Genomic DNA, 24153 nt, shown 5'->3' on the forward strand with positions numbered 1-24153 from the left:
CGGTTATGTGAAAAATAATAATTTTCATCGCTCAGCGTCGACGCTAAATTCGAGAAAAAAAAAAAAAAAAAAAAAAAAAAAAAATTTTTCGACTTCACGTCCCTGAATTTAGCGTCGACGCTGAGCGACAAAAATTATTATTTTTAGAAATTAATTTTTTTCACCGAAATGACACTAAAAAAATATTTATTGTCGCTTAGCGTCGACGCTAAATTCAGGGGCGTGAACTCCTGAAAAGTTAGCGTCAACGCTTAGCGTCGAAAATTATTTTAAGAAATGAAATTTTCTTTTACAGAAATGTAACTAAAAAAATATCGATCGTCGCTCAACGTCGACGCTAAATTCATGGGCGTGAATTATAAATGGAACTTTTTTTTAAAAAACAATTTTAAAAATAATTCTCTAAAAACAATTTAAAATAACCGATGGCAGTTACTATAGCTAAAATTCTCAAACTGGAAAACGATGAATTTAAAATTAGAAAAAATTTGTTTGGCAAAAGGGGAAAGACCATAAATTTTCGTAGTTGAAATGAAAAAAATAAATGGGACCTAAGATTTATTGGCGCTGCAACATTTAGAGCAGTCAAAACATCTAGTGTGCTATCTCTTCATTGACCATGAAGTTCGACTAGTGTTACTAGGTCCAGCGCCAGCGAGTTGACCCTGAAGATTCGTCACAGCTTCCTGAAGATTTTTCTTCTCTTTCATTAAAATTGAAATATTCTCCTGCGACATTTCCAAGCACGATCTCAACATATCCGATTCCTCTTTAACAAATCGCAATCGTGAATTTTCCTCCGCCAATCGTTCCAAAGCAGCGAGACGTCTCTTTAGTTCCTCATTATCAGATTTCAATTGCTTGCAAGATTGTTTAAAAATATTTAATTCAGCTTCACTTCTATTCTGAATTGAACCATTCGAAAGCGTTGGATTCGATTGACTCTCCGGGAGAATGTTTACTGAAATAAAAAATATTTGAGAATAAATATTGATTTAATTTAATTTCCATTTTTATTTGTTAATTAACATTTAACTAGTTCTTTTTAATTACTTGATGAGTAATTAACTATTTTTTTATTAATTACTTGATAAGTAACTAAATATTTTTTATTAATTACTCAATAAGTATTTACTTCATTGTTTATTAATTAATTAATAAGTATTAAACTATTTCTTAGTAATTACTTAATAAGCAATTAACTACTTTTTATTATTTACTTAATAAGTAATTAACTATTTTCTAGTTATTACTTAAAAAGTAATTAATTACTTATTAAGTAATGAACTATTTTTTATTATAATTACTTAATTTATTAATTTAATTTAATTCCTTTTTTTATTAATGAATTAATTTTCATTATTTGCGTTCTAGAAATTAATTAAATTAATTAATACGTAATAGTTGATAACTAATTCTTCAAAATAAAATGATTTCATACCAAAATCATGCGAATTTTTCGTGCGCATCTAAATAGAAGCTATTGTCTAAAAAAAAAGTCTAGGAAAAAAGAGCAATATTAAAAATACATTCACAGAGAAATAATTAATTTTTTTTGTATAAATTTGAGAGTGTCGCTCTTTAAATAAATGAAAAGGATAAATATTCTATATCTAATGTCTACTTTGTGTTGAACTAATGCTCACATTCGAAGATAGCCCTTCCGAGTGCACAGAACAATTATTATACAAAATTAAAAAAATACAAATTTCTGACACTTGCAATTCTTAATGAAGACAAATATACTTTTTACAATAATTACATTATTTACAGGCCTCGGTTCTTATTTTATTTTTTCAAATATTTAAAAATAGTTTTTTAAAGCTTATTTTTATTAATTCCAATATTTATTTTAATTTACTTTAATTTACTTTAATTTACTTTAATTTAATTTAATTTACTTTAATAGTGGAAAAAATTTAATAACTAAAATAACAATTAAAATTCGATAATAAATAAAATTTCTTTTTCAAATTTTAATTTTTGAAGATTTTTCTTCTAAACTTTTGTGAATTCGATTAGATTTTCAAAATTTGCAATATTTAAATTCTTTCAAAAATTTTCATTTTCAAAATATTTTAATCAAATCGCCTTTTTTTTGTTAAAATAAGTCGAGAAAAGTATAGTCTTTAAAAAATGGGCGGAAAAAATCCAAATATCCAAGGCCTGCATTTACAGATTATTTACAAAAAAGCCCTAGCATTAAAAAAGCTACCAAAAATACATTTTTATAAAATATTTTCTTAGATTTTTCAACCTAATAAATAAAAAATTAGGCACTAATTTTGCAATTTACTAGATAACAAAAATAATTTCCAAGTGACAGTTTGAACGAATTTAAAAGTAACAATAACAGATCTCGGAGCGACTTTAAATTAGAAAGACAAGTTTTTAATTCTTAAATTTAGTTAATTATTTAATTAATTTAAAAAATTTCACCGCTCGTAAATTTTAAATAAATAAATTTAATTTAATTTAATTTAATTTAATTTAATTTAATTTAATTTAATTTAATTTAATTTAATTTAATTTAATTTAATTTAATTTAATTTAATTTAATTTAATTTAATTTAATTTAATTTAATTTCTGTTCAATTTAAATCAACTTAATTGAATTTTATTTTAATTTTTATGTAGTTTTCAATGTAATATGATTTTAATATTTTTTTTTAATTTAATTTGAGTTTATTGAATTTAGTATTAACAATAAAATTTTAATTCTTAATTAAACAAAATTTTTCTGTTAAATATTTTTAAAAAAATGTTAGTATTTAATTTTAATAAAGTAATTTTTAAATTTTTCGAACACTCCGAGTTCTGGAATATTTATTTAAACACAAAATTATAAAAGAAAACAATTCTCACCAGCTGGTTCAATGTGAAAAACTCCATCGGTTCCTCGTAATATCCTCAGACGGGAAATAATTAAATCTATGGGAATTGGCCCAGGAGACGTTATATTATTTGGAGGACGATCTTCGTTTAATGTTACTGCGATATTTTCCAACAAGATCTAAAAAAATTTAAGAATATTAAAAAAAATATTATTAATTAATTATTAAAAATTCAATTATTATCAATACAATCTTAACTCAATTTCTTCAAAGAATTTTAATTTTCTTCGAAACAATTAAATTATTTTAAGAAATTTTTGTCAAGAATTCAATTATTTTCATAAGTAATACAATTCTTGTTATTTTATCAAAACTTTTGAAAATAATTGAATTCATTCAAAAAATTTTATTAACATTACAAAAAAAATTGAATCTAACATTAAATAATTGAATTCATTTCAGAAATTTTATTAAAATCTTCTCAAGTATTCAATTATTTTTATTAATAATAAAATTCTTCTCGGGAATTCAATTATTGTCAATACAATTTTAATAAAACTTCAAGAAAAATGAAAATTTAAAAAAATTTATTATTTATGAAAATAATTGAATTCTTGCGAAGAATTTTATTAAAATTAATAAAAATAATTAAATTCTTAAGAAGAATTTTATTTTTTATCATGATAATTGAATTTTTCCCAAGAATTTTATTTTTCATGAAGATAATTGAATTCATCCCAAGAATTTTATTTTTTATGAAGATAATTGAATTCGTCTCAAGAATTTTATTAAAATTATATTGAAAATAATTGAATTTATGTGAAGCATTCAATTATTTAAAAAAAAATTGAATTCTTACCAAGAATTTGTTTCAAACTTTTGAAAATAATTGAAATCCTTCAAAAAATTTTATTATTTATGAAAATAATTAAAATCTTGCAAAGATTTATATTAAAATTTTTGGAAAATAATTAAAATTCTCCAAAGATTTCTATTTTTTATGAAAATAATTGAAATCAATTAATTCTTAAAAACTTTGATAAATTTTTAAAGCACAATTTTAATTATTTTGAATTCTACTCATGAGTTCGTTAACTTTCAATTAAATTTTAATCCAATTTCTCGATAAAATTCAATTACGTAATTTTAAAAATTATTTTAAAATTCTTCGAAACTAATTAAAATTGAAGAAATTTATTATTTATCAAATTTCTTTGAAGAATTCAATTATTTATGAAAAAAAATTAAATTTTGAACAAGAATTTGTTTAAAGTTTTTGAAAATAATTGAATTTCTGTGAAGTATTTTAGCATTTAAAAAAATAATTGAATTTCTGAGGAGAATTTTCTGATTTAAAAAATAATTGAATTCCTGACAAGAATTTTATGAAAATTGTTTTGAAAATAATTGAAATTCTCATAAGAATTCAATTATTTTAAAAAAATTGAATTCTTGACAAGAATTTGTTTCAAACTTTTGAAAATAATTGAAATGCTTTAAAGAATTTTATTATTTATGAAAATAATTGAAATCTTGCAAAGATTTATATTAAAATTTTTGAAAAATAATATAATTATTTCGATGAAATTTTAAATTATTTGGAGGAATGTAGTTAATATTTTATTGAACATAATTGAATTTGTAAGAAGAATTTTATTATTTATGAAAATAATTAAAATCTTGCAAAGAATTTTATTAAAATTTAGAAAAGTAATTTAAATCCTCCGAAGAATGTTATTATTTTTGAAAATAATTGAAATTCTTCGAAGATTTTCATTATTTATAAAAATAATTTAATTCTTGCGAAGAATTAATTTTTTTAATTTTACTTAATTCGTTTTTTAATTTAATGAATTAATTTCTTGAATATATTTTATTAATTTCTTTGATTTAATTAGTTAATTTCCTCAGTTTATTTTCTTAATTTCAGTGATTTAATTAGTTAATTTCTTTAATTTACTTCATTAATTTCTTTTACTTAATTCATTTCCTCAATTTAATTTATTAATTTCCTCGATCTAATTTACTTATATTTAATAATAAACAATGAAAAATTAGAAGCAAACAAACCTCAACTGGAATGGGCTTGGGAATAATTTCGTCCTCAATTAAGTCCGTGAGGCCAGTGACTGAACTCATGCACAATGTTAAATTAACATTCGAAACTTTGATATTGACATGATCTTTAAATAGAGCCATGACACTTTGCTTATCGCAAATGTTAAATGCAGAATTTTCCGATTCAATATCGCCGGCAAATCTCCCTCGATCCTGGGAAGACCTACTGCTGTAAGTACTTTGACTCGCTTGTGATAATCTCCTCGAATCCTCCTTGTCCTTGAGGCAGTGCTCCAATCTCAATTTAATTTTTGCTCTGCACTCCGAATCAGAGGGCAATTCAACCCATCCTCTTGTTCTCGAACTGAATTTTGTCTAGAAAAGAGAATTCATATTTGCAATTTTAATATTTTATGGAAAATGGAAATCAATTTCAAAAGCAGCGCTAATTTTTATTTTTTTGTTTTGTAAATTATTCTATTTCTAGTTCGAACATTTTGTTTTTCTTTGCTTTGCTTTTTCTATTTATTTCTCTTTTTATTATTTTTTTTCTTTATTTTTTACTCTTTTCTTTAATTTTTACTTCTTTTTTATTTCTTTCTTTATTTTTTACTCCTTTCTTTAATTTTTACTTCTTTTTTATTTCTTTCTTTATATTTTACTCCTTTCTTTATTTTTTATCTCGTTTTTATTTATTTATTTCTTTATTTTTGACTTCTTTTTATTATTTATTTTTTTCTTTATTCTTTTCATTATTTTTTACTAATTTTTTTATTTCTTTCGTTCTTTACTTTTTACTTTTTTTTCTTTATTTCTTTCTTTACCTTTTGCTTCTTTTTTTATTTCTTTCTTACTTTCTTTTTAATTTCATTTTAAATAAATTTCATTTTTTATTTCTTTTTTTATTTTGTTCTCTATTTTTTCTTTATTTCTTTCTTTAATTTTTACTTCTTTTTTTATTTACTACTTTCCTTATTTTTTTGTTTTTTTTATTAATTTTTTATTATTTATTTCTTTTTTCTTTTCTAATTTCTTTTTACGATTTTTTTACTTTTTTTACTTTTTTTATTTATATTGTTTCTAATTCACTAAAAAGTGATTTAAAAATAGTTCAAGAAAGAAATACGAAAATTAATTTTCGAATTCCAAGTCCATTGTTTTTTTTTTTTTAAAGTATTTGGATATTAAAACACAGAAAGCTTTGAGGTATGCAAAAAAAGCTGCGATATTCGTCCAAGGAATATCCTTCTTTTTGTATTTATATACAAATTGCATTTAAAGCATGCGCGTTTTTTTTTCTCAAGCTCAAGCAACAGTTTACAAGCAATAATTTTTATTTTACTATTCCTACTGATTGAAATTTTCTAATTATAATTAATTTTCTAAATATAATTTTCCCTCAGACTTGAAATATGTATAATCGAATTATTTTTTATCTCAAATATAATTCAAATCAAAGGAAGAAAAAAAAAGAAAAAAGAAATTTTCAAATACTGGAAAAAAAGTCCGAGTTAACTACGAAAAACTGTTGTTTACTTTGACATGCAACAACCGTCGTTGGGTCTAATTAATTAATTATTATAAATATTTTGCCAATACCTTTCCCTTGGCCTGCCACAAGTGCCACATAAAAACATTCACAAGAGAAGGAGAGACGCGGGAGAAGGCATGCAAAAAAATTTTTAAAGACAAAAATTGTATAAATATGTAATTGAAAAATGTATAAATATATTATATCAATAAAATTCAAACAGAAAAATTGCTTTTTCTTAAAGTGATAGAAAGCAAACTGCTTTTATATAGAAAATACTAAAATCAAATAGAAAATATTTATATATAAATTTATTTAATTCACTTAATTTATTTAATTTATTCATTTATATATAAATATATTTATTTATCAAATAGAAAATTACGTAATGAAAAATTCAAATAATTATTTAAATAGATATTCAAATTCAAATAGAAAATTTAGTAATGAAAAATTCAAATAGATATTTAAATAGATATTCAAATTGAAATAGAAAATTAATTAATGAAAAACAAGAATTAAGTTAAATGATATTTTTAAGAGAAATAGATAAAGAAAAAAATTTGATGTGTTCCTTGTGTAATAAAGATGATAATAGTACTGCAATAAATTTGTGTTGTCAATAAATATATATTATATATATATATATAATACGGAAATATTAATTTGCAAATCTGCCTCGCAAAGGATAAATTAGTTAAAAGATTTTTTTTTGTTTTTAGTAAGAAGAAAAAGAATTATATACAGAAAATTGAATTTTTACCTGAAATTCGTCCCAAGGAATTGACGAACACTCATCACTGGCAATATTTGAGACCTGAACTTTTATCGCCGATGAAAATCCATTTGACTGTTGAATAACTTCAACTTTTGAGAGTTTAAACGTCACCATTGATACCTAAAACGAATTAAATTAATTATAGAAGAAATAGATTACGAAAAATAATTCTAAATTTGCAAAAAATATAACTAAATATTAGAGGTGTGCAAAAAGCTCGAATAGCATGGTCGAGCTCGAGCCGGGCTCGATACTCGAGCCAGGCTCGAGTTTTAGTTACTCAAAAATATTTGAGTGCTCGAAAAATTCAAGTGCTCAAAATTATTTTAGGTTTAATACTGCACGTGTCGGATGGAATTTGGTTCAAGTTCGGATTGATTCTGCTCAGCTCTGCTAGAAAAACGAAAAGCTTGAAATACTCGATCGAGCTTTTTGCACAACTCTACTAAATATCTATAAATATAAATATAAATATAAATATAAATATAAATATAAATATAAAAAAATATAAACAAAAAATTATTTGCGCAAATAATTGAATTATAGCGAGGAATTTAAAATAATTGAAATTAAGCCAATAAATTTATTAACATTTTTAAGAATAATTAAATTCTCAATAAACTATACGCACCAAATCTTTTCGTTTACAAACGCTATCCAAGGACTTTTCACTTTGCGTATCCGGCGTCTCTTCAATAACTTCGCTCGCCTCTTCAACGGCAGCAACTCTGATTGAATTATCAAGAGCAAAAGTCGCGTCCATTTTCTCCTGATCCTCCAAAGAGACCACAACATAATTCTCACTATCGGAACTCGCATCACTTCTCATCGAGACCGTATCACTGCAACCATCCTCCGGCGACGGTTTCAACGCCGAGTCCAAAGACGTCATTAAATTACTAAATCCCTTTTTCATCGACGAAAGACTCAAATTATTCGACGTGAATGGCGAATTTGATGTTTCGACTTTGATATTTTCGGGTCTCGCTCTCGTTAATTTCTTCTCCGACGGTTCGTGCTTATTATTCGTTCCATTTTGTTGAAAGGTCACGACAGTCTGGGAAACATTCATATGGGAGAAATCCATTGAGAGCATTGATGAAACTTCACTTTGCGGTGTCTCGACGTCATTGCTTGTGTTCATTCGCTTCGTACTGTAATCGACTCGCGCCGCTGTTGCATTCGTCTGCCACAGGGACGACGGACCACCGAATTCGATGTCGGCAATGCTCGACGAGTCAGGAACGACGGACTCCAAATCGCCACCAGAATTTTCCTTTCCTGGAGTTTGCGAGGGCATGATGAATGTCACTTCAATCTGTAAACGAAGATTTTTGTTTTTATTTATGCCATTTTTCGACGAAATTAATAATCCAGGTTTTGCACTCATTTACTAAAAATAAATACTATCCACTAATTTTTTTTTACAATTAACTACTAATTTTAATAAAATTCATAGGAGAATTTCAATTATTTTAATAAATTTCATAAAATTCTTTATTATTTAAATAAAATTAAAATTAAAACAAAATTCTTTAATTATTTTTAAGAACAATCAAATTCTTAACAAGAATTCAATTATGTTCATTAATAATAAAATTCATCGGATAATTTCAATTATTTTCATAAATTTTAATAAAATTCTTAGCAAGAATTCAATTATTTTTATAAATAATAAAAATTCTCGCAAAAAATCAAATTTTTTCACAAATAATTGAATTCTTCACAAAATTTGAAATATTTTTTAAACATTTAATAAAATTTTTCACAAGAATTTAATTATCTTCACAAAAAAAATTCTTTGAAAGATTTCAATGATTGTCATAAATAATAAAATTCTTCGGAGGATTTCAATTATTTTCATTAATAAAACAAAATTCTTCGGAAAATTTCAATTATTTTCAAAAATTTGAAAATAATTGAACAATTCATGTCAAGAATTCAAATTTTTCAAAAATAATTGAATTTTTCACTTAAATTTAATTACTATCAAATAAATACAATTTTAATAAAATTCTTGGCAAGAATTCAATTATCTTCATAAAAAATAAAATTCTTTAAAGGATTTCAATTATTTACAACAATTTAAAACAAATTCTTGTCAAGAATTCAATTTTTTTCATAAATAATTGAATTCTTCACAGAATTTGAATTATTTTCAGAAAATTGAAACAAATTCCCGCGGAAGAATTAAATTATTTTTTTTAACGGTAAAATACTTCAAAAAAATTCAATTATTTTCAAAAATTTTAAACAATGACTCGAAAAAAATTCAATTTTCTGTATAAATAATTGAATTTTTTTGAGAAATTAAATTATATTCAATACAATTTTAATAAAATTTCTCGAAATAAATTCAATTATTTTCAGAAATTTTTTGAACTTCAATTATTTTTAATTTTAATAAAATTTCCCTAAAGAATTCAATTATTTAAAAAGAATTTTGATAAAATTCTCTACAAATATTGAATTATTTTGATAAATAATAAAATTTTCAGAGGAATTCAATCATTTTCAATATTCAATTTTAATAAAGTTTCTCTACAAGATCCAATTAATATTAAAAAAAAATTTCATAAAATTCGTCCCAAGAATTTAATTATTTTTAAAAATATAAATCAAATTCCTGCCAGAATTTCAATTAATTTATAAATAATAAAATTCTTTACAAAATTTTAAAAAAACTTGTTTAAAATTTTTCACAAGAATTCAATTATTTTCATAAATAATAAAATTCATTGTAAGATTTCAATTATTTTTAATACAATTTTAATCAATTTTTTTGACAAAATTAAATTATTTTTGAAAAACTTAATGAAGTTCTTCGCAAAAATTCAATTATTATCAAAAATAAGTAATTTCTTCAATTTTGATTTGTTTTGTAGAATTTTATTTAAATTTTTCAAAAATAATTGGATTTTTTAGATAAAATTTATTAAAATTGTATTGAAAATAATTTAATATTTAATTAATAATTCATAAGAAGAATTCAAAATAATTGAAATTGTGTCTAAAAATTTATGAAAATTTTAAAGAATAACTGAATTTTGAAATCCCAAAATTGTAGTATAATTTTTTGACAGAATTCAATTATTCTCAAAAGTTTTGATAAAATGACGAGAATTTAATTATTTTCATAAGTAATTAAATTCTTGCCATTTTATTAAAACTTTTGAAAATAATTGAATTCTTTCAAAAAAATTTTAATTAAAATGTAAAAAAATTATTGAATCCTTTTGAGAATTTTTATTTAAAGTTTATTGAGAGTAAATTATTTTCAAGTATTTTTTAAAAAATTATTTTCAAATATCGTATTTTTGTTGAATTTGAAATTAAAATTTAGAAAATAATAGAATTTTGCAAAAATTTAGAATTGAAGTTTTTAGCAGGATAAAAAAAGAAGTAAATATTTTCAATGAAAATTAGAAAAAAGTCATGAAAATTAAATACAGAATCAAATTTTTGTCATTTTTGTGAATCGAATGCAAAGCTTGTGAATCTTACGCGGCAAAATTATTTTTCGTTTGACAGGAAAGCGTCACATTTATTTAAATTAAAAATTAAATATTAAAGAAGAAGGAAAAGAAGAAGGAAAAAAAGAAGAACAACAAGAACAAGAGCAAGATGATGATGATGAAAAATAAAATAAATACCTGAGGAATTAGCGCCCCGATAACGATCGAACTTCCTCTCTCGACTTTGAGAATTTTATTCGAATCGACATTCAAGTAAGTGGCCATTTCAGTCACTGCTTCCGAGAGTCTCAGGAGAAATAGAAATTGATAGTGATTAATTTGTACACTAATGAGATTACTAATGTAAGCAAGTCCATGTATATCGGCCGAGGGAATTTTAGAAGTCGACGAAGACTCCTCGTTTTTGTCTTCCGTTTTCATATGAATCCAAAGTGTTAATGGAAAAGCGTCTAAAAATGGAACTGGCCGATTTTGCCCCACGGCTCTTGCTCCGAAAAAATCGCCCCAAACTGGCTCGAAATTACAGCACCAAACATCCTTTGCCTCCATCCAAAGAAGTTCCCTCTTCAATTGTCGCACCATTTCGTTCACTGAATTGCTGCTGAAATTGTCGGGAACCGATCGAATTCTGTCTGTACCTACAATTAAACAATTTTGATTTTTTGAATAAATTCAATCTCTTCTCTTTTCCATCTTTTTTAAAATTTTAATTTTAATTCCTTTCAATGCTTATTTTTTCTTCACTATTTTTTTTTATTTTAATTCCTTTTAATTCTTATCTTTTCGTCACTAGATTTTTTAATCTTAATTTTAATTCCTTTTAACTTTTATTTTTTCTTCACTAGTTTTTTTAATTTTAATTCCTTTTAACTTTTATTTTTTCTTCACTATAGTTTTTTTAATTTAAAAAAGATCTCGATAAAGTTAAACCTAAAATACACTAGACAATTTTTTCTTTTCAATTTCTAGAAGAAATGACCAATTACCTGCACAGTGTTGTAGAAATTTTTCCGTAACAACATGAAAATCGTCTGGTTTATTGGGAAATTCGGTGCCAAAAAACATTTGCCCCATTTGAAATGCATTGAGACATTGCGCTAAATCAGCTCTCGATGATCTTTCCGTTGATCTGACATTTGTTATTGTCGCTCTTGAAGTTTGAATATGGAGGGATTTCGGTCTGTCTTTTTGATTTGGATAATCCTGTTGATTCTCGAAAACAACCTAAAAATGTTATTTTTTAAAATTTTAATCGTGAATCTAAAAAATTTCGAAAACTAAGATTTAATTAAATTAAATTAAATTTAATTTAATTTCTTTTAAAAAAAATTACTTACTCTTGGCAATATTGCTTCGATTTTAACATCAAAATACATAAGATTAGCGGTGTTTGTCGCACTTTTCTTTCCGTCGCCCAAAAGTGAATAATAAAGATTCAATAGAAACGAATTAAACCAAAGACAGGAGCAAATATCGAAATTAATTTGTATTGGATTCAGTTGGACGTAGAACTTTGGTAATGGCACTGAAAAAAGATTACAAAATTAATTATTGTTCTGTTAGAATTGTAATTATTATTTATTATTTATTAAAATTTTAGTAAAATTCTTAGCAAGATTTCAATTTTCTTCATAAAAAATAAAATTCTGTTGAAGATTTCAATTATTTTCATAAATAATAACATTCATCAGAGTTTCATTTATTTTCAAAAATTTTATTAAAATCCTTCCCGAGAATGTAATTATCTTCTTAAAAAATAAAATTCATTGGAGGATTTCAATTATTTTTCAAAAAAGACAAAAATTTTAATAAAATTCTTCAGAGAATTTCAATTATTTTCATAAATTTTAATAAAATTATTCCTAAAAATACAATTATCTTTAAAAATAATAAAATTTCTCGCAGAATTTAATTTATTTTCAAAAATTTTATTAAAATTCTTCCGGAGAATTCAATTATCTTTATAAAATAATAAAATTTTCACAGAAATTCAATTATTTTTAAATACAATTTTCATAAAAGTTTTCGACAAAAAAACAATTATTTAAAAGATTTTTTATAAAATTTCAATAAATTTTAATAAAATTTTTTCAAAAGAATTTAAATATTATTAAATAATTCAATAAAATTCTTCGCAAGAATTAAATTATTTTTTGTAAATAATAAAGTTAAACTGTTAAATTCAATTATCTTCAATTTAGTTTCAATAAAATTTCTCGAAAAGGTACAATTATTTTAAAATTTTAATAAAGTTTTGATAAATTTATTAATAAGAATTTATTTATTTTAAAAACATTAATTTTAAACTTTGAAATCTCATTTAAAAAGAAAAATTATCAAGAATTAAATTAATTTTTGAAGAATATAGAAAAAACTATGAATTTTTTAAAGATTTTTTATTAATATTTTTAAGAATTAAATTATTTTAAAAATTTGCAATTAAAATTCTTCAAAAGTTGATTTTTAAAAATTGTAATAAATTACTTGAGAAAAATTAATAATAATTGATTAAATTAAATTAATTTCAATTAAATTTTACAAAATTCCAATTATTCAAAATCTTTTTAATTGTTTATTTCGAAAATTTAATTAGAAAAATGATTCAAAAATAATTTTTGAAAGATTTATCTATAGTTATAATTTTTACACTATAAAAATCGAAATGAGTTGTAGTTTCTACTAAAAATCTGGTATTTTGTTGCAATATTTGAAAGAGAAGTCGAAAAGTATCAAATTTTGAAAATAAGTGTAAAAAAGTGTTATTTTTTTTAAAATAGTCGAAAAAAGAAAGGTTTGCAAAGAGAGAAAGAGAGTGAGAGAAATAAAAAGCAACTTACGAGGAAAAGTAATGTCTCCTGGATAATAATAATAAGTAAATTCCGCATGAAGAATATTCACATCCTCCGGAAGACAGAATCTGTCTTTATCCCCTAAACAAAAAAGAAATTTTTTCAATTAACCATTTAAATTCAAAAAGAAAATATGTCAACATGCTTTTTTTGTAGTAACTAAAGGTTAAAACACAAATTTGACCCAATTTTTCCTGTGATATGTGTGTGTGTGTGAGAAAATAATCATTTTATCGATGATAAAATTTTTATAAACAATATTGGAACGAATTACTTTCTCTCTTTCTAAATTTCTATAGTAAATGCATTATTTTGATAAACAAACTTTTTTTTTTCTTTTTAAATACTTCTGCTACATCAACACAAGCACTTATGACATTATATCTACAATCTTTTATACCTGGTGAATGCTTTTTCCTCGATTGAGCTGTACACAATAGGTTTAAAAAAGATTATTGAAAAACCAATAAATCCCGAATTGGGAAAAAATTTATTTTTTTTGTTTGTAATTTACCTAGGACAAATTCTTTTGGTACGGGCTTTCGTGATCCTGTTGTAACTTTATAGAGTGTGAAGTCATCGACTCGAATAACAATGCAGGTCGTCATTAATTTTGCCAATTGTTCAAGAACGTGATTTTTCACGGGATTTCCACTTGGATGTGGGGAAGCTTTTTTCTCCTGCGATCCGGTACTTTGAATTGAAGGCTTATCCGATTCGTCTCCGCTTGATTTCATACTGTTACCTGTAGTTATTTTTATGATTAGAAGAGAATATTTTTATTTAAAATTTTATTAAAATTAAAATTAAATTAAATTAAATTAAATTAAATTAAATTAAATTAAATTAAATTAAATTAAATTAAATTAAATTAAATTAAATTAAATTTAACTATTAACGAATTTAAGTAGTGCAAATTCTCGAAACAAGGAAAAAAGTAACTTTTAGTTGCTGAAATCTAAAAATCTAAAATTTATGTTTTACATAAAAGTTTAAAAGGAAATATTTGTTTTTTTCAAAAGCAAAAAAGAATTTTTAAAGAAGCAAATAACTCACCGCTCGCATTTGCTTGGGTACGAGTTAGAGGCGAATGTTGAGTTCTTCCGGAATCGATAAGCTCCATAAATTGTCCTCGAAAAGCATTTAAAGACTGTTGTAGCCATTGACTGTGAGGAACGGCGCTCTCCTTATAAAGCGCCCAGTGCTTTCTGTCGGCAATTGCCAAATGGTACGGATAATAATCTACTTGAAATTTCACCAATGAAATCTGAAGCGCGCCGCCGTCCTGCAAATCCGGATGAAGAGATCTTCCAACTGCAATTATTTTCGAATTATATTTTACTATAAAAATAATATTTTTACAATAATAATATTAATATAATCAATTTTATGAATTTACAATAATAATATTAATATTAATACAATCAATACTATTAATTTACAATAATAATAATAATTTATTTAATTAATTTTACCTCCAGGATCGTCACATAAATGTAAATCGATTCTCTGCGAAAGAAAATGATAGGACGTTTCAAAGACATCGTATCTTGAGAATATTTTCGAAATTGGCGTGTGACTGGCACTCTTTGATCGCGTTTGTTGTGAAACTTGTGCCTGATATTCTGGTAAACACTAAAAAATAAATGAACAATAAAAAATAAATTTTATAAGAAAATTATCGGGTATTGTATCAAAAAAATTAATCATTTGGCAAATAACAAAATAAATAAACCAAAAAATAACTACGAACCTCTAATTTTCGAGCAGCCTTTGTTTTTCTTTCGAGAACCGTCGCTTTTTCAATTAAACCACCCAGGGAATCAATGAAATGAAGAGCAGCCTTTAATTGGGAATCAGTCAAAACCCAGAGCAGGTCATCTAGAATTATTACTAACCTTGATCCTATCACAAAACAATCTGCAAAAAAGAAAAATTAAATACTTGGTAAATAATTTCAATTTTTAATCTTTAGAAAGTACTTTTTACTATCTTTAAAAGGAGTATTTTACTATCTTTGAAAAGTGTTTTTCACTATTTTTAAAAAGAGTTATTTAAAAGTTATTTCGAAAGATATTTTTACCTGAAAGTCTTTTTTTAATTGTAATTCTACATCGTGCTTGATTGGTAAGCAAACGAAGTGGCGTAAGGTCCTTGTCTTTGGTGCTCCAAGCTTCAATTCTCACCGTTTGCCACTCGAGTTCTTTGAAAATCAACAATTGCCCCCGATCCGGATCTTTCACTCTCGTCATTCGCAGATCACTACGTTGCCATGTTGGGGATTTCGATTCGACCATTATACGTGACATCTGCAAATTATAATCACCATAAAAATTTCTTCAAAATCATAAATTTCTCATATTTTAGAATTTTTTTTCTCTTTCTTCAGACACTTGATAATTAAATTTAAAAAAGTAACAAAAATTATCATTAAAAATGAATAAAGTATTAAAAAAAAGTAGCAATCGAAAAATTAATTTGACAACAAAAAAACCCGTTTTAGACAATTCACAAAAATTTTATTCTGACTTTTTCCTAATTTTCATTTAAAGAAATTTTTTTTTTCTTATCCTGATTGATAATAATTTCAATTCTAAACTTTTGCAATATTCAATTATTTTCGAAATTTTAATTCTCCAAAAAGACAAATATAATTTAAAAATATTTTTTAAAAGTTAAAATAATAAAATTCTTTAAATTAAAAAATTTATTTCAATTACATTTGATAAAATTTCCAAATAATTGAAAATTTAATTTAATCTTTTTCTATTATTTTCTGGAATTTAAATATCATCAAAAATTTTTAATTATTACAAAATTCATAAATTTTTTCAAAAATTAAAATATTATTACAGTTTTGCAACAATTAAAATTTTCAAACATTACAATTCAAAAATCCTTTGAAATTTAATTTTTTCTAAAAATCCATTTTTAAATTAATTTTTATTATAAAGGTTTACGAGAATTCAATTCTATTAAAATAGAAAATAGATTATTTATTCTTTTTACCTGAACTTTAGCAATAAACGCTGGACTTTTAAATTTAACAGAAACAGTGTTGACAGCGACAGTTATTCCATCGATTACTTTATGAATGAAAGAATATTTCGCAGGTCCTGCATAAGAGGATAATCCTTGAGGCGATGACATGCTTCTTAAATCCTCGACAGTTTCAACTTCTATATGCACCTCATCTAAGCTCTAAAATAAATCAAAAATTCAATAAAATAAATTTAAATTAAATTAAATCTCTAAAACAAAAAGAAAACATTTTTTTTGATTTTCTCCGTCTTACCAGAAAAATAGGAACACTTTTTAATTTCGTCCATTGTATTCGAAATGTGACTTTATTGCACCAGGATCTAGTCAAACGTAACCATGACGGTAATTCCAATAAATCCGTCAACACTATTTCATCTAATTCTAAATTTGAAAGCTCTCCTTCTCCCTTAAATGTACTTAAATTAATTTTATCCGCCGATAAATTTTTCGTAAATCTAAAACAAAAAATAATAATTCTCCTCTAATTAAAAATTAAAAACAATGAAATAAAAAAATTTCTTTATGGGAATACCATAAAGCGAAGAATTCCATTTTTTTTATTCTTGAAAAGATGGAAATTTCTAAATGAATAATTTTCAATTTATTGCAAAGTCCGAGTGAGTGAAATTGAAACTTTCACGAGTTATTACAACGAGAAAGTGTGGATATTATTATAAAAATTCCAAGTGTGTTATGACAGCTGATACTTGTCAAAATGGGAAAAATAAAGAATTTTCGAACAGAAGGAAAATTTGAAAAAAATTCTCAGATAAAATATAGAATTCACCGAAAAAACACAGTGGGCAATATTATTTAGAAAGTTCAAAGAGAAAATACGTAGTTCTTCGTAGTTTCCTTAAAGCTACGAAAAGAATAAAAAATCTGATTCTAATGAACTAATGTCAAGGGCGGTGCAATTTATTGTCTATTTAAAAAATAAAGGAAAGAAAAACACAAAGTCTAATTTTGAGGGGAAGAAAAAAAAGGGAAACATACCTCGAGAGATGTTTTAACAACTGATTTTTTATTATTGACACCATTTTTATGATTATTAATTACTTTTTATAACGACATGATTATTTCTTCTGCTTCTTCTATATACTACTGCTAGATGCTACCAACTTGAAAACGATAAATCAGAAAGTCCCACCAGTTTAGCCAACCTAATAATCTTATAATCTTATAATTATAATTTAAAAATTTAATCATTGAATAAAAAACTATTCTTATCGAAAGCATATCAATTCTATAAAGAATTTTTTTCTGTTAAAAATAAATTATCGGATTAGCCGCAAATGTCAAAAGAATTAATTGGAAAATATATTTTCATTCATTTCTATTCAAATTTTCGCGCCGAAAATAATGCGACATCTGTTGCATTGACATTGAACCGAATCGATTGAAATGTCAAAAACCTTTTAAACTTTAACCTATAAAATTCTTTTTTTAATAGTTTATTTTAAAGCACAATTCATAGCATTTAAAGCTCTATTAAAAATTGTTAATTATTTTTTAAATTCAAAACTCGTAAAAGTAAAAATTTTAAATTCCTTTTCGACAAATACTGCCATTTTTCCAAAAAGTTTATAACTGTTAATCCTGTTAATTGTTACCAGGGCTCCTTGACCTCTATATTATCAACTATTATTTTATTTCTTACAATAAAAAAAGTAAATAATTCGTTTCGTGGATATTCGCGTATATATGTGTCGATAACAATATGTATATACATGAGAAAGGGAAAGGAAAAACATTCACGCGTGTGTAAGGTGTAAGTGTCAAATGATGAGTTTGTGAATTAACACAAATACTCTACTTCTTGACCATCAAATACATTTTAGCCCCGAAAAAAAGGAACAACGTGTTTGGAATTATTCATAAAGGTGTGTAACATTTCTCTCATATATTGACAGTTAACTATTCCTTTTTCCTGTCATATTCGCTTTTTGTAAAGAAAAGAAACTGCGATAAAAGAAAAAAAAGAACAGATTGGAAAGTCTGAAGATTCTCTACATCCTAAATTTAGTATAACGTGGCAGATTTTAAAATACAAGAATTCTTGTTTGGGAAATTGCTTAATAGTTTAATAGCTTAATTTACTGATAAGTGAAAATTTCATTTGTGATGATTTTGAGTCATTCGAACTTTTAGTTTGAAAATCAGTTCAATTTTAGTTTCCACCGTTTCAATAGAAGGAAAACATTTTTTTTTGTTTAAAAGAAAATGACAGTGAAGAGGAGGAAGGTAATTTTTTACATGCGCAAATTTTATCTAATCTAATGTAAATAGATGTAAGTTATGTTTATATTTAAAATAAATAATGAATTTTTAGGAAACATGGTCACAAATGGTGAATGGTAATCAGCAATTTCGTGAGAACTCCGAAAATTCATCTACTATGTCCAAACATCCTCAACGTAAGTTAATTATTTTGTCATGTATGGATAATTAATTATATTTTTAGTTAATAATATAATTTTAGTTAATTATATTTTTTCTCTAAAGTATAGAAAAACATTTTAAATTCTTCTTTAAATTTAAAATTTTCCGAATATATTTTTTTGTCAATTTGTTTGTAAATTTTTAACTCTTGATACAAGTGACTAAAAAATTATAATTTTTATTGTAAAACGAAAATTATTTTCTTTTCAGAAAATAGTCAATATCTCAAGTATATGAGTCTGGTAACTCTTTCGGTGCAAAATGCTCTTGTCAGTCTTAGCATGCGATATTCTCGCATTAGGCCGGGGGAGAGATTTTTATCGTCTACTGGTTAGTATTTTTAAATTAAATCTAATTTAAATAATTAGAAATATTTTTTTCTTCTAATATTTTTTTTAATTAAATCACTCTATCAGTGTAATTTAATTTTAATCCATTTTTATTTAACTATTGGTTAATTTTTCGATTTTCAATTCAAAAATATTAAATATTTATAAATTGAAAAATAAAAATAATTTTCATTTTCAGCGGTAGTAATGGCGGAAGTAGTGAAACTAATTACCTGTTTAAGTCTCGTGTACATTGAGGAAGGGAGTTTTTCGAAATTCTTCAATTCTCTTAATACGACAATTATTAAGCAACCATTGGATACATTAAAAGTTTGCGTGCCATCTTTAATCTATATTATACAAAATAATCTTCTCTACGTTTCGGCATCAAATTTGGATGCAGCAACTTATCAGGTAAAAGTGATTTTTAAAATACGAATATTTTCTCTAACTAATTTTTAATTTAATTAATTTAAGTAATTTAATTGATTAATTTTTCTAAATTAACGAATACTATTAACAGAGAATCGCAGACTGTGGCCTATTCACCTTTTTTTTAAATTTTACCCCCTATTTCAACTATTTAGTGAAATTTTCAAAAAATATTTCCAATCAAAACTAGCTTCTAGAAATTTTTAATTCAAATTTTTATTTCAAAAAATTGAAATCCTAAAATGTTGAAAATTTTAACGATTAAAATCTTAATTGACTTTGAATTGAAATCTTCAGAATTTTCAATCTTTTACAATTCTGTAAAATTCATGTTATTTTTAATAAAGTTCAAATTCAATTGATATGAAAAAGTTTTCCAAACTAAAGTTTGGAGAAATTGAAAATATTTTTGTTTAAAAACCTATTATTTATAAAATAATAATCATATTAAGGAAAAAATTGTTTCAATTGAATTACATATTAGTCTTTGTACAGTTGTTACAATAGGAAAAATTTGAACAAAATAATTTTTCAGAATAAATATTTTCAAAAATTATTCTTTTTATGGAAACGTTCAGAAATGATGACACGCAGTTTTTTTTGAGATTTTTAATTCCTCTCTCTCTCTCTCTTACTCCGTCATGTAATTTTAGGGACTTTTACATCAGAAAAATACACATTGTGTCACATTCGATTAATCATATTTATTTTCTAAAAAAAACTAGACTATTTTTGCTTCCTCATGGGACAAGTAATTTGGTTTAATTTTTTTTTAATGTTATAATTTTTATAATTAACTTCTTTAGAGGAATGTAATTACAATTGGATTCAAAATAATTGAATTCTTTCGATGAATTTTAATCAAATAATTGAATTTCTGCGAAATATAAATTTCCTGAGAAGAATTTTATTATTTTTGAAGAAAATTCAAATCTTGACAAGAATTTTATTAAAATTATGTAAAAATAATAATTAAATTCTGAGATGAATTCAATTGAAATTTTATTGAAAATAAGTGAATTTATTCGATGAATATTATTAACATTAGTAAAAATAATTGATATTATTTGCGAAGGATTTTATTTAAATTTTTTAAAATAATTGAATTTTATATAGCAATTATATTACAATTTTTAATTATGATTAAATTCCATTGGGAAATTCAAGAATTTATAAAAGTAATTAAATTCCTACGATGAATTTCATTAAAACTTAAAAAATAAATTTGAAATGCTTTTTGAAAATAATTAAATTTCTCTGAAGTATTTTACCATTTAAAAAAATAATTGAGTTCTTACCAAGTATTTGTTAAAAGTTTTTGAAAATAACTGAATTTCTGAGAAGAATTTTTTGATTTAAAAAAATAATTAAACTTTGGACAAGAATGTGATTAAAATTTTTGAAAATAATTGAATTGCTGAGAACAATTTTATTAAAATTTTTGAAAATAATTGAATTTCTGAGAAGAATTTTATTGAAATTTTTGAAAATAATTAAATTCTATAATAAACAAATTTTATGAAAATTTTGTTTGAATATAATTGAAATTCTGAGAAGAATTCAATTATTTATGAAAAAAATTGAATTCTTGTCAAGAATTTTTTTCAAATTTTTGAAAATAATTGAAATCCTCCGAAGAATTTTATTATTAATGAAAATAACTCAAATCTTTCAAAGAATTTTATTTTATTATGAAGATAATTGAATTTTTATCGAGAATTTTATGAAAATAATTGAAATTCTGAGAAGAATTCAATTATTTATGAAAAGAATTAAATTCTTGACAAGAATTTGTTTCAAATTCTTGAAAATAATTGAAATCCTCCGAAGGATTTTATTATTAATGAAAATAATTGAAATCTTCAAAAGAATTTTATTTTTGATGAAGATAATTGAATTTTTATGAAGAATTTTATTAAAATTTTTGAAAATAATTGAAATCCTTTGACAAAATTTTATTTATTATGAAAAGTATTAAATTAATGGGGTTTTTTTAAAAATTATTTTGAAAGTAATTGAATTTCTGTGAGGAATTCAATTATTTATGGAGAAAATTTAGTTCCTGACGAAAAATTTGGCAAAAATTTTGGAAATAATTGAATTTCTGCGAAGGATTTTAATATTTTTGAAAATAAATTAATTCTTTTGATAAATATTGTTATTTTGCTTTTTATGCAAATAATTGATTTTTTTCAAAGAATTTTATTATTTTTAAAAATAGTTGAATTCTTGGGAAAAATTTTATAAAAATTCTTTAAATATTTTTTTTTAAACTGTATACATAATTATAAATTCTCTTTTAAATAATTGAATTCTAATAAACAAATTATATAACAATTTTTGAAAATAATTAAATTCTTTCGATAAATTTTATTAAAATTTTTTAAAATAATTAAATTCTGAGATGAATTCAATTAAAATTTGATTGAAAATAAGTGAATTACTTTAAAGAATATTCTTAAAATTTGTGAAACTAATTGAATTCTTGGGAAGAGTTTTATTAAATTTTTTGAAAATAATTGAATTTTTGCGAAGAAGTTTGTTAATTATTCAAATAATTGAACTGTTGTTCAGAAATTTATTAAAATTTTTGAAAAGAATTGAATTCGTGATAGGTGTTTTGTTATTTATGAAAATAATTGATTTTTTGCGAAGAATTTTGTTAATTATATAGGTAATTGAATTCTTGTTCAGAAATTTATTCAACTTTTTGAAAAGAATTGAATTTCAGCGAAGTACTTTCTTATTTATGAAAATAATTGAATTCTAGAGAAGAATTATTTTAATTATGAAGATAATTCAATTTTGGATAGAAATTTTAATAAAATTTTTGAAAATAATTGAATTTTTTTGAATAATTTTAATATTTATGCAAATAATTGAATTCTTGTAATAAAGATTGTTATTTTTGAAAATAATTGAATTTTGCAAAGAATTTTATTGAAATTCCTGAAAATAATTGAATTTCTGGAAAGTATTTTGCTATTTATCAAGATTATTAAATTGTTTCGAAAAAACACCTATTTAAGAAAAAAAAATTCTTCTGATTTCTGTACTAAGCAAATAATTAATTCTACTCACATGTTTTTTGCAGGTCACTTATCAATTAAAAATTTTGACAACGGCCTTCTTCGCAGTCGTTATTTTGCGAAAATCACTCCATCGATTACAGTGGTTAGCTCTATTTTTCCTCCTGATGGGCGTAATTCTCGTCCAATTAGCAGAAAGTGGTCCTCAAAAAGTACCATCAGGAATTGAACAAAATCGTCTCGTTGGAGTTGGTGCGGCACTAACTGCATGCTTCCTCTCGGGCTTTGCGGGAATTTATTTCGAAAAAATTCTAAAGGGCTCCGATATATCAGTCTGGATGAGAAATGTCCAATTAAGTCTTCTCTCATTACCATTCGGTTTATTCACCTGCCTAATGAATGACGGTGAGGTAATTTTAAATAAAGGATTTTTCGTCGGCTACGATTGGTTCATCAATTATTTAGTGTTACTACAAGCCTGTGGTGGTTTAATTGTTGCTTTGGTTGTGAAACACGCGGACAATATTTTAAAGGGTTTCGCAACATCATTGGCTATTATTATTTCTTGCGTCGCGTCAATTTATTTATTTAATTTTGAACTCTCCTTACAATTCACCTGTGGTGCTCTTCTCGTTATATGTTCAATTTTCCTGTACGGACATCAGCCAAAAAGTATGACAAATATCAAGCACACGCGTCTAGAAAAAATATGAGATTTGTGAAAAAGTTGAAGAGAACTTATGATAATTGAAACAAATGAGAGAATGTTTGTAAATTGAGTATAAAAAGAAGTTTTTAAAAATATATATACAAATTTAGATACATAAGACTTGTAAACGGCTAAATAATGAATGTCGCCTATTGTTGAAAGTATTATATAAACTTTAAAAGTTAATTTATTGTAGATTTCCGTCAGAAAACGAAAAAGAAAACAAACAAACAAATATATATATATATATAAATATTTTTCTACAAAGTTAATCGACAGAATGCGAATTTTGTATTCTTCTTGTACTTAAATGGAAACAAATTATATACAAATTATACAAATAAATGCGAATTTAATTTATAAAATCAGGTTTGAGATCAAAATTTAATTTTGTTTTTCTCTTACTTTTCCCTGATTTAAAAAATTTTAATTTTTTCTGATTTTACGAAATTTTGACTATTTGCAAATTCTTCAATTAAATAAATATTAGAAAATAAGAAAAATTAAAGAATTTCTAAAAAATTTCAATTAAAATTTTTCAAAAAAAAATTAGTTTGACAAAATTTTTAATTAAAAAAATGAAAAATTTAGATCTTCAAAGATTTTAACTTGAAACCTTTTTAAAATTCAAATTATTTCTAATA

The 24153-nt window shown here is 23.6% G+C and overlaps 2 protein-coding genes across 5 annotated transcripts; one reads left to right on the forward strand and one right to left on the reverse strand.

The window, feature by feature from the left end:
* Positions 1–551: 551 nt before the first annotated feature.
* On the reverse strand, positions 552–22985 carry LOC122505643 (UHRF1-binding protein 1). 3 transcript variants are annotated; one of them, XM_043617399.1, is made up of 18 exons: positions 22853–22985; positions 16822–17023; positions 16536–16727; positions 15610–15835; positions 15280–15446; positions 15002–15161; positions 14583–14840; positions 14041–14271; positions 13927–13953; positions 13515–13607; positions 12015–12202; positions 11664–11901; positions 10855–11315; positions 7833–8519; positions 7187–7321; positions 4905–5267; positions 2866–3013; positions 552–961 (listed from the first exon to the last, which is right to left on the reverse strand). In XM_043617399.1, exons 3-18 carry the CDS (start codon positions 16674–16676, stop codon positions 603–605), a joined length of 3882 nt encoding a protein of 1293 aa, XP_043473334.1. In that variant the 5' UTR covers positions 16677–16727; positions 16822–17023; positions 22853–22985; the 3' UTR covers positions 552–602. The 3 variants fall into 3 exon arrangements, with proteins under 3 accessions (XP_043473334.1, XP_043473331.1, XP_043473333.1); XM_043617396.1 differs by lacking the exon at positions 22853–22985 and adding an exon at positions 17565–17678; XM_043617398.1 differs by lacking the exons at positions 13927–13953; positions 22853–22985 and adding an exon at positions 17565–17678.
* Positions 17976–23874, forward strand: LOC122505644 (UDP-N-acetylglucosamine transporter). Of its 2 annotated transcripts, none has more exons than XM_043617401.1 (5): positions 17976–18451; positions 18901–18985; positions 19221–19340; positions 19539–19753; positions 22866–23874. In XM_043617401.1, exons 2-5 carry the CDS (start codon positions 18916–18918, stop codon positions 23511–23513), a joined length of 1053 nt encoding a protein of 350 aa, XP_043473336.1. In that variant the 5' UTR covers positions 17976–18451; positions 18901–18915; the 3' UTR covers positions 23514–23874. The 2 variants fall into 2 exon arrangements, with proteins under 2 accessions (XP_043473336.1, XP_043473335.1); XM_043617400.1 differs by lacking the exon at positions 17976–18451 and adding an exon at positions 18462–18812.
* Positions 23875–24153: the final 279 nt, after the last annotated feature.

This window comes from Leptopilina heterotoma, unplaced genomic scaffold (genome assembly GCF_015476425.1).
Source record: "Leptopilina heterotoma isolate Lh14 unplaced genomic scaffold, ASM1547642v1 Lhet_361, whole genome shotgun sequence".
NCBI classification, from domain to species: Eukaryota; Metazoa; Arthropoda; class Insecta; order Hymenoptera; family Figitidae; genus Leptopilina; species Leptopilina heterotoma.

What these genes read in the sequence shown, in the direction of transcription:
- LOC122505643 (XM_043617396.1), bottom strand. Translation starts at nt 17,608, where the DNA reads ATGGTGTCAATAATAAAAAATCAGTTGTTAAAACATCTCTCGAG. An exon ending in CGTTTATTGCTAAAGTTCAG is followed by an intron (nt 15,836 to 16,535) that starts GTAAAAAGAATA and finishes TATAATTTGCAG; the next exon opens with ATGTCACGTATAATGGTCGA. An exon ending in ACCAAAAGAATTTGTCCTAG is followed by an intron (nt 13,954 to 14,040) that starts GTAAATTACAAA and finishes TATTGTGTACAG; the next exon opens with CTCAATCGAGGAAAAAGCAT.
- LOC122505644 (XM_043617400.1), top strand. Translation starts at nt 18,792, where the DNA reads ATGACAGTGAAGAGGAGGAAG. An exon ending in TATGTCCAAACATCCTCAAC is followed by an intron (nt 18,986 to 19,220) that starts GTAAGTTAATTA and finishes TTTTCTTTTCAG; the next exon opens with AAAATAGTCAATATCTCAAG. An exon ending in GAGATTTTTATCGTCTACTG is followed by an intron (nt 19,341 to 19,538) that starts GTTAGTATTTTT and finishes TTTCATTTTCAG; the next exon opens with CGGTAGTAATGGCGGAAGTA.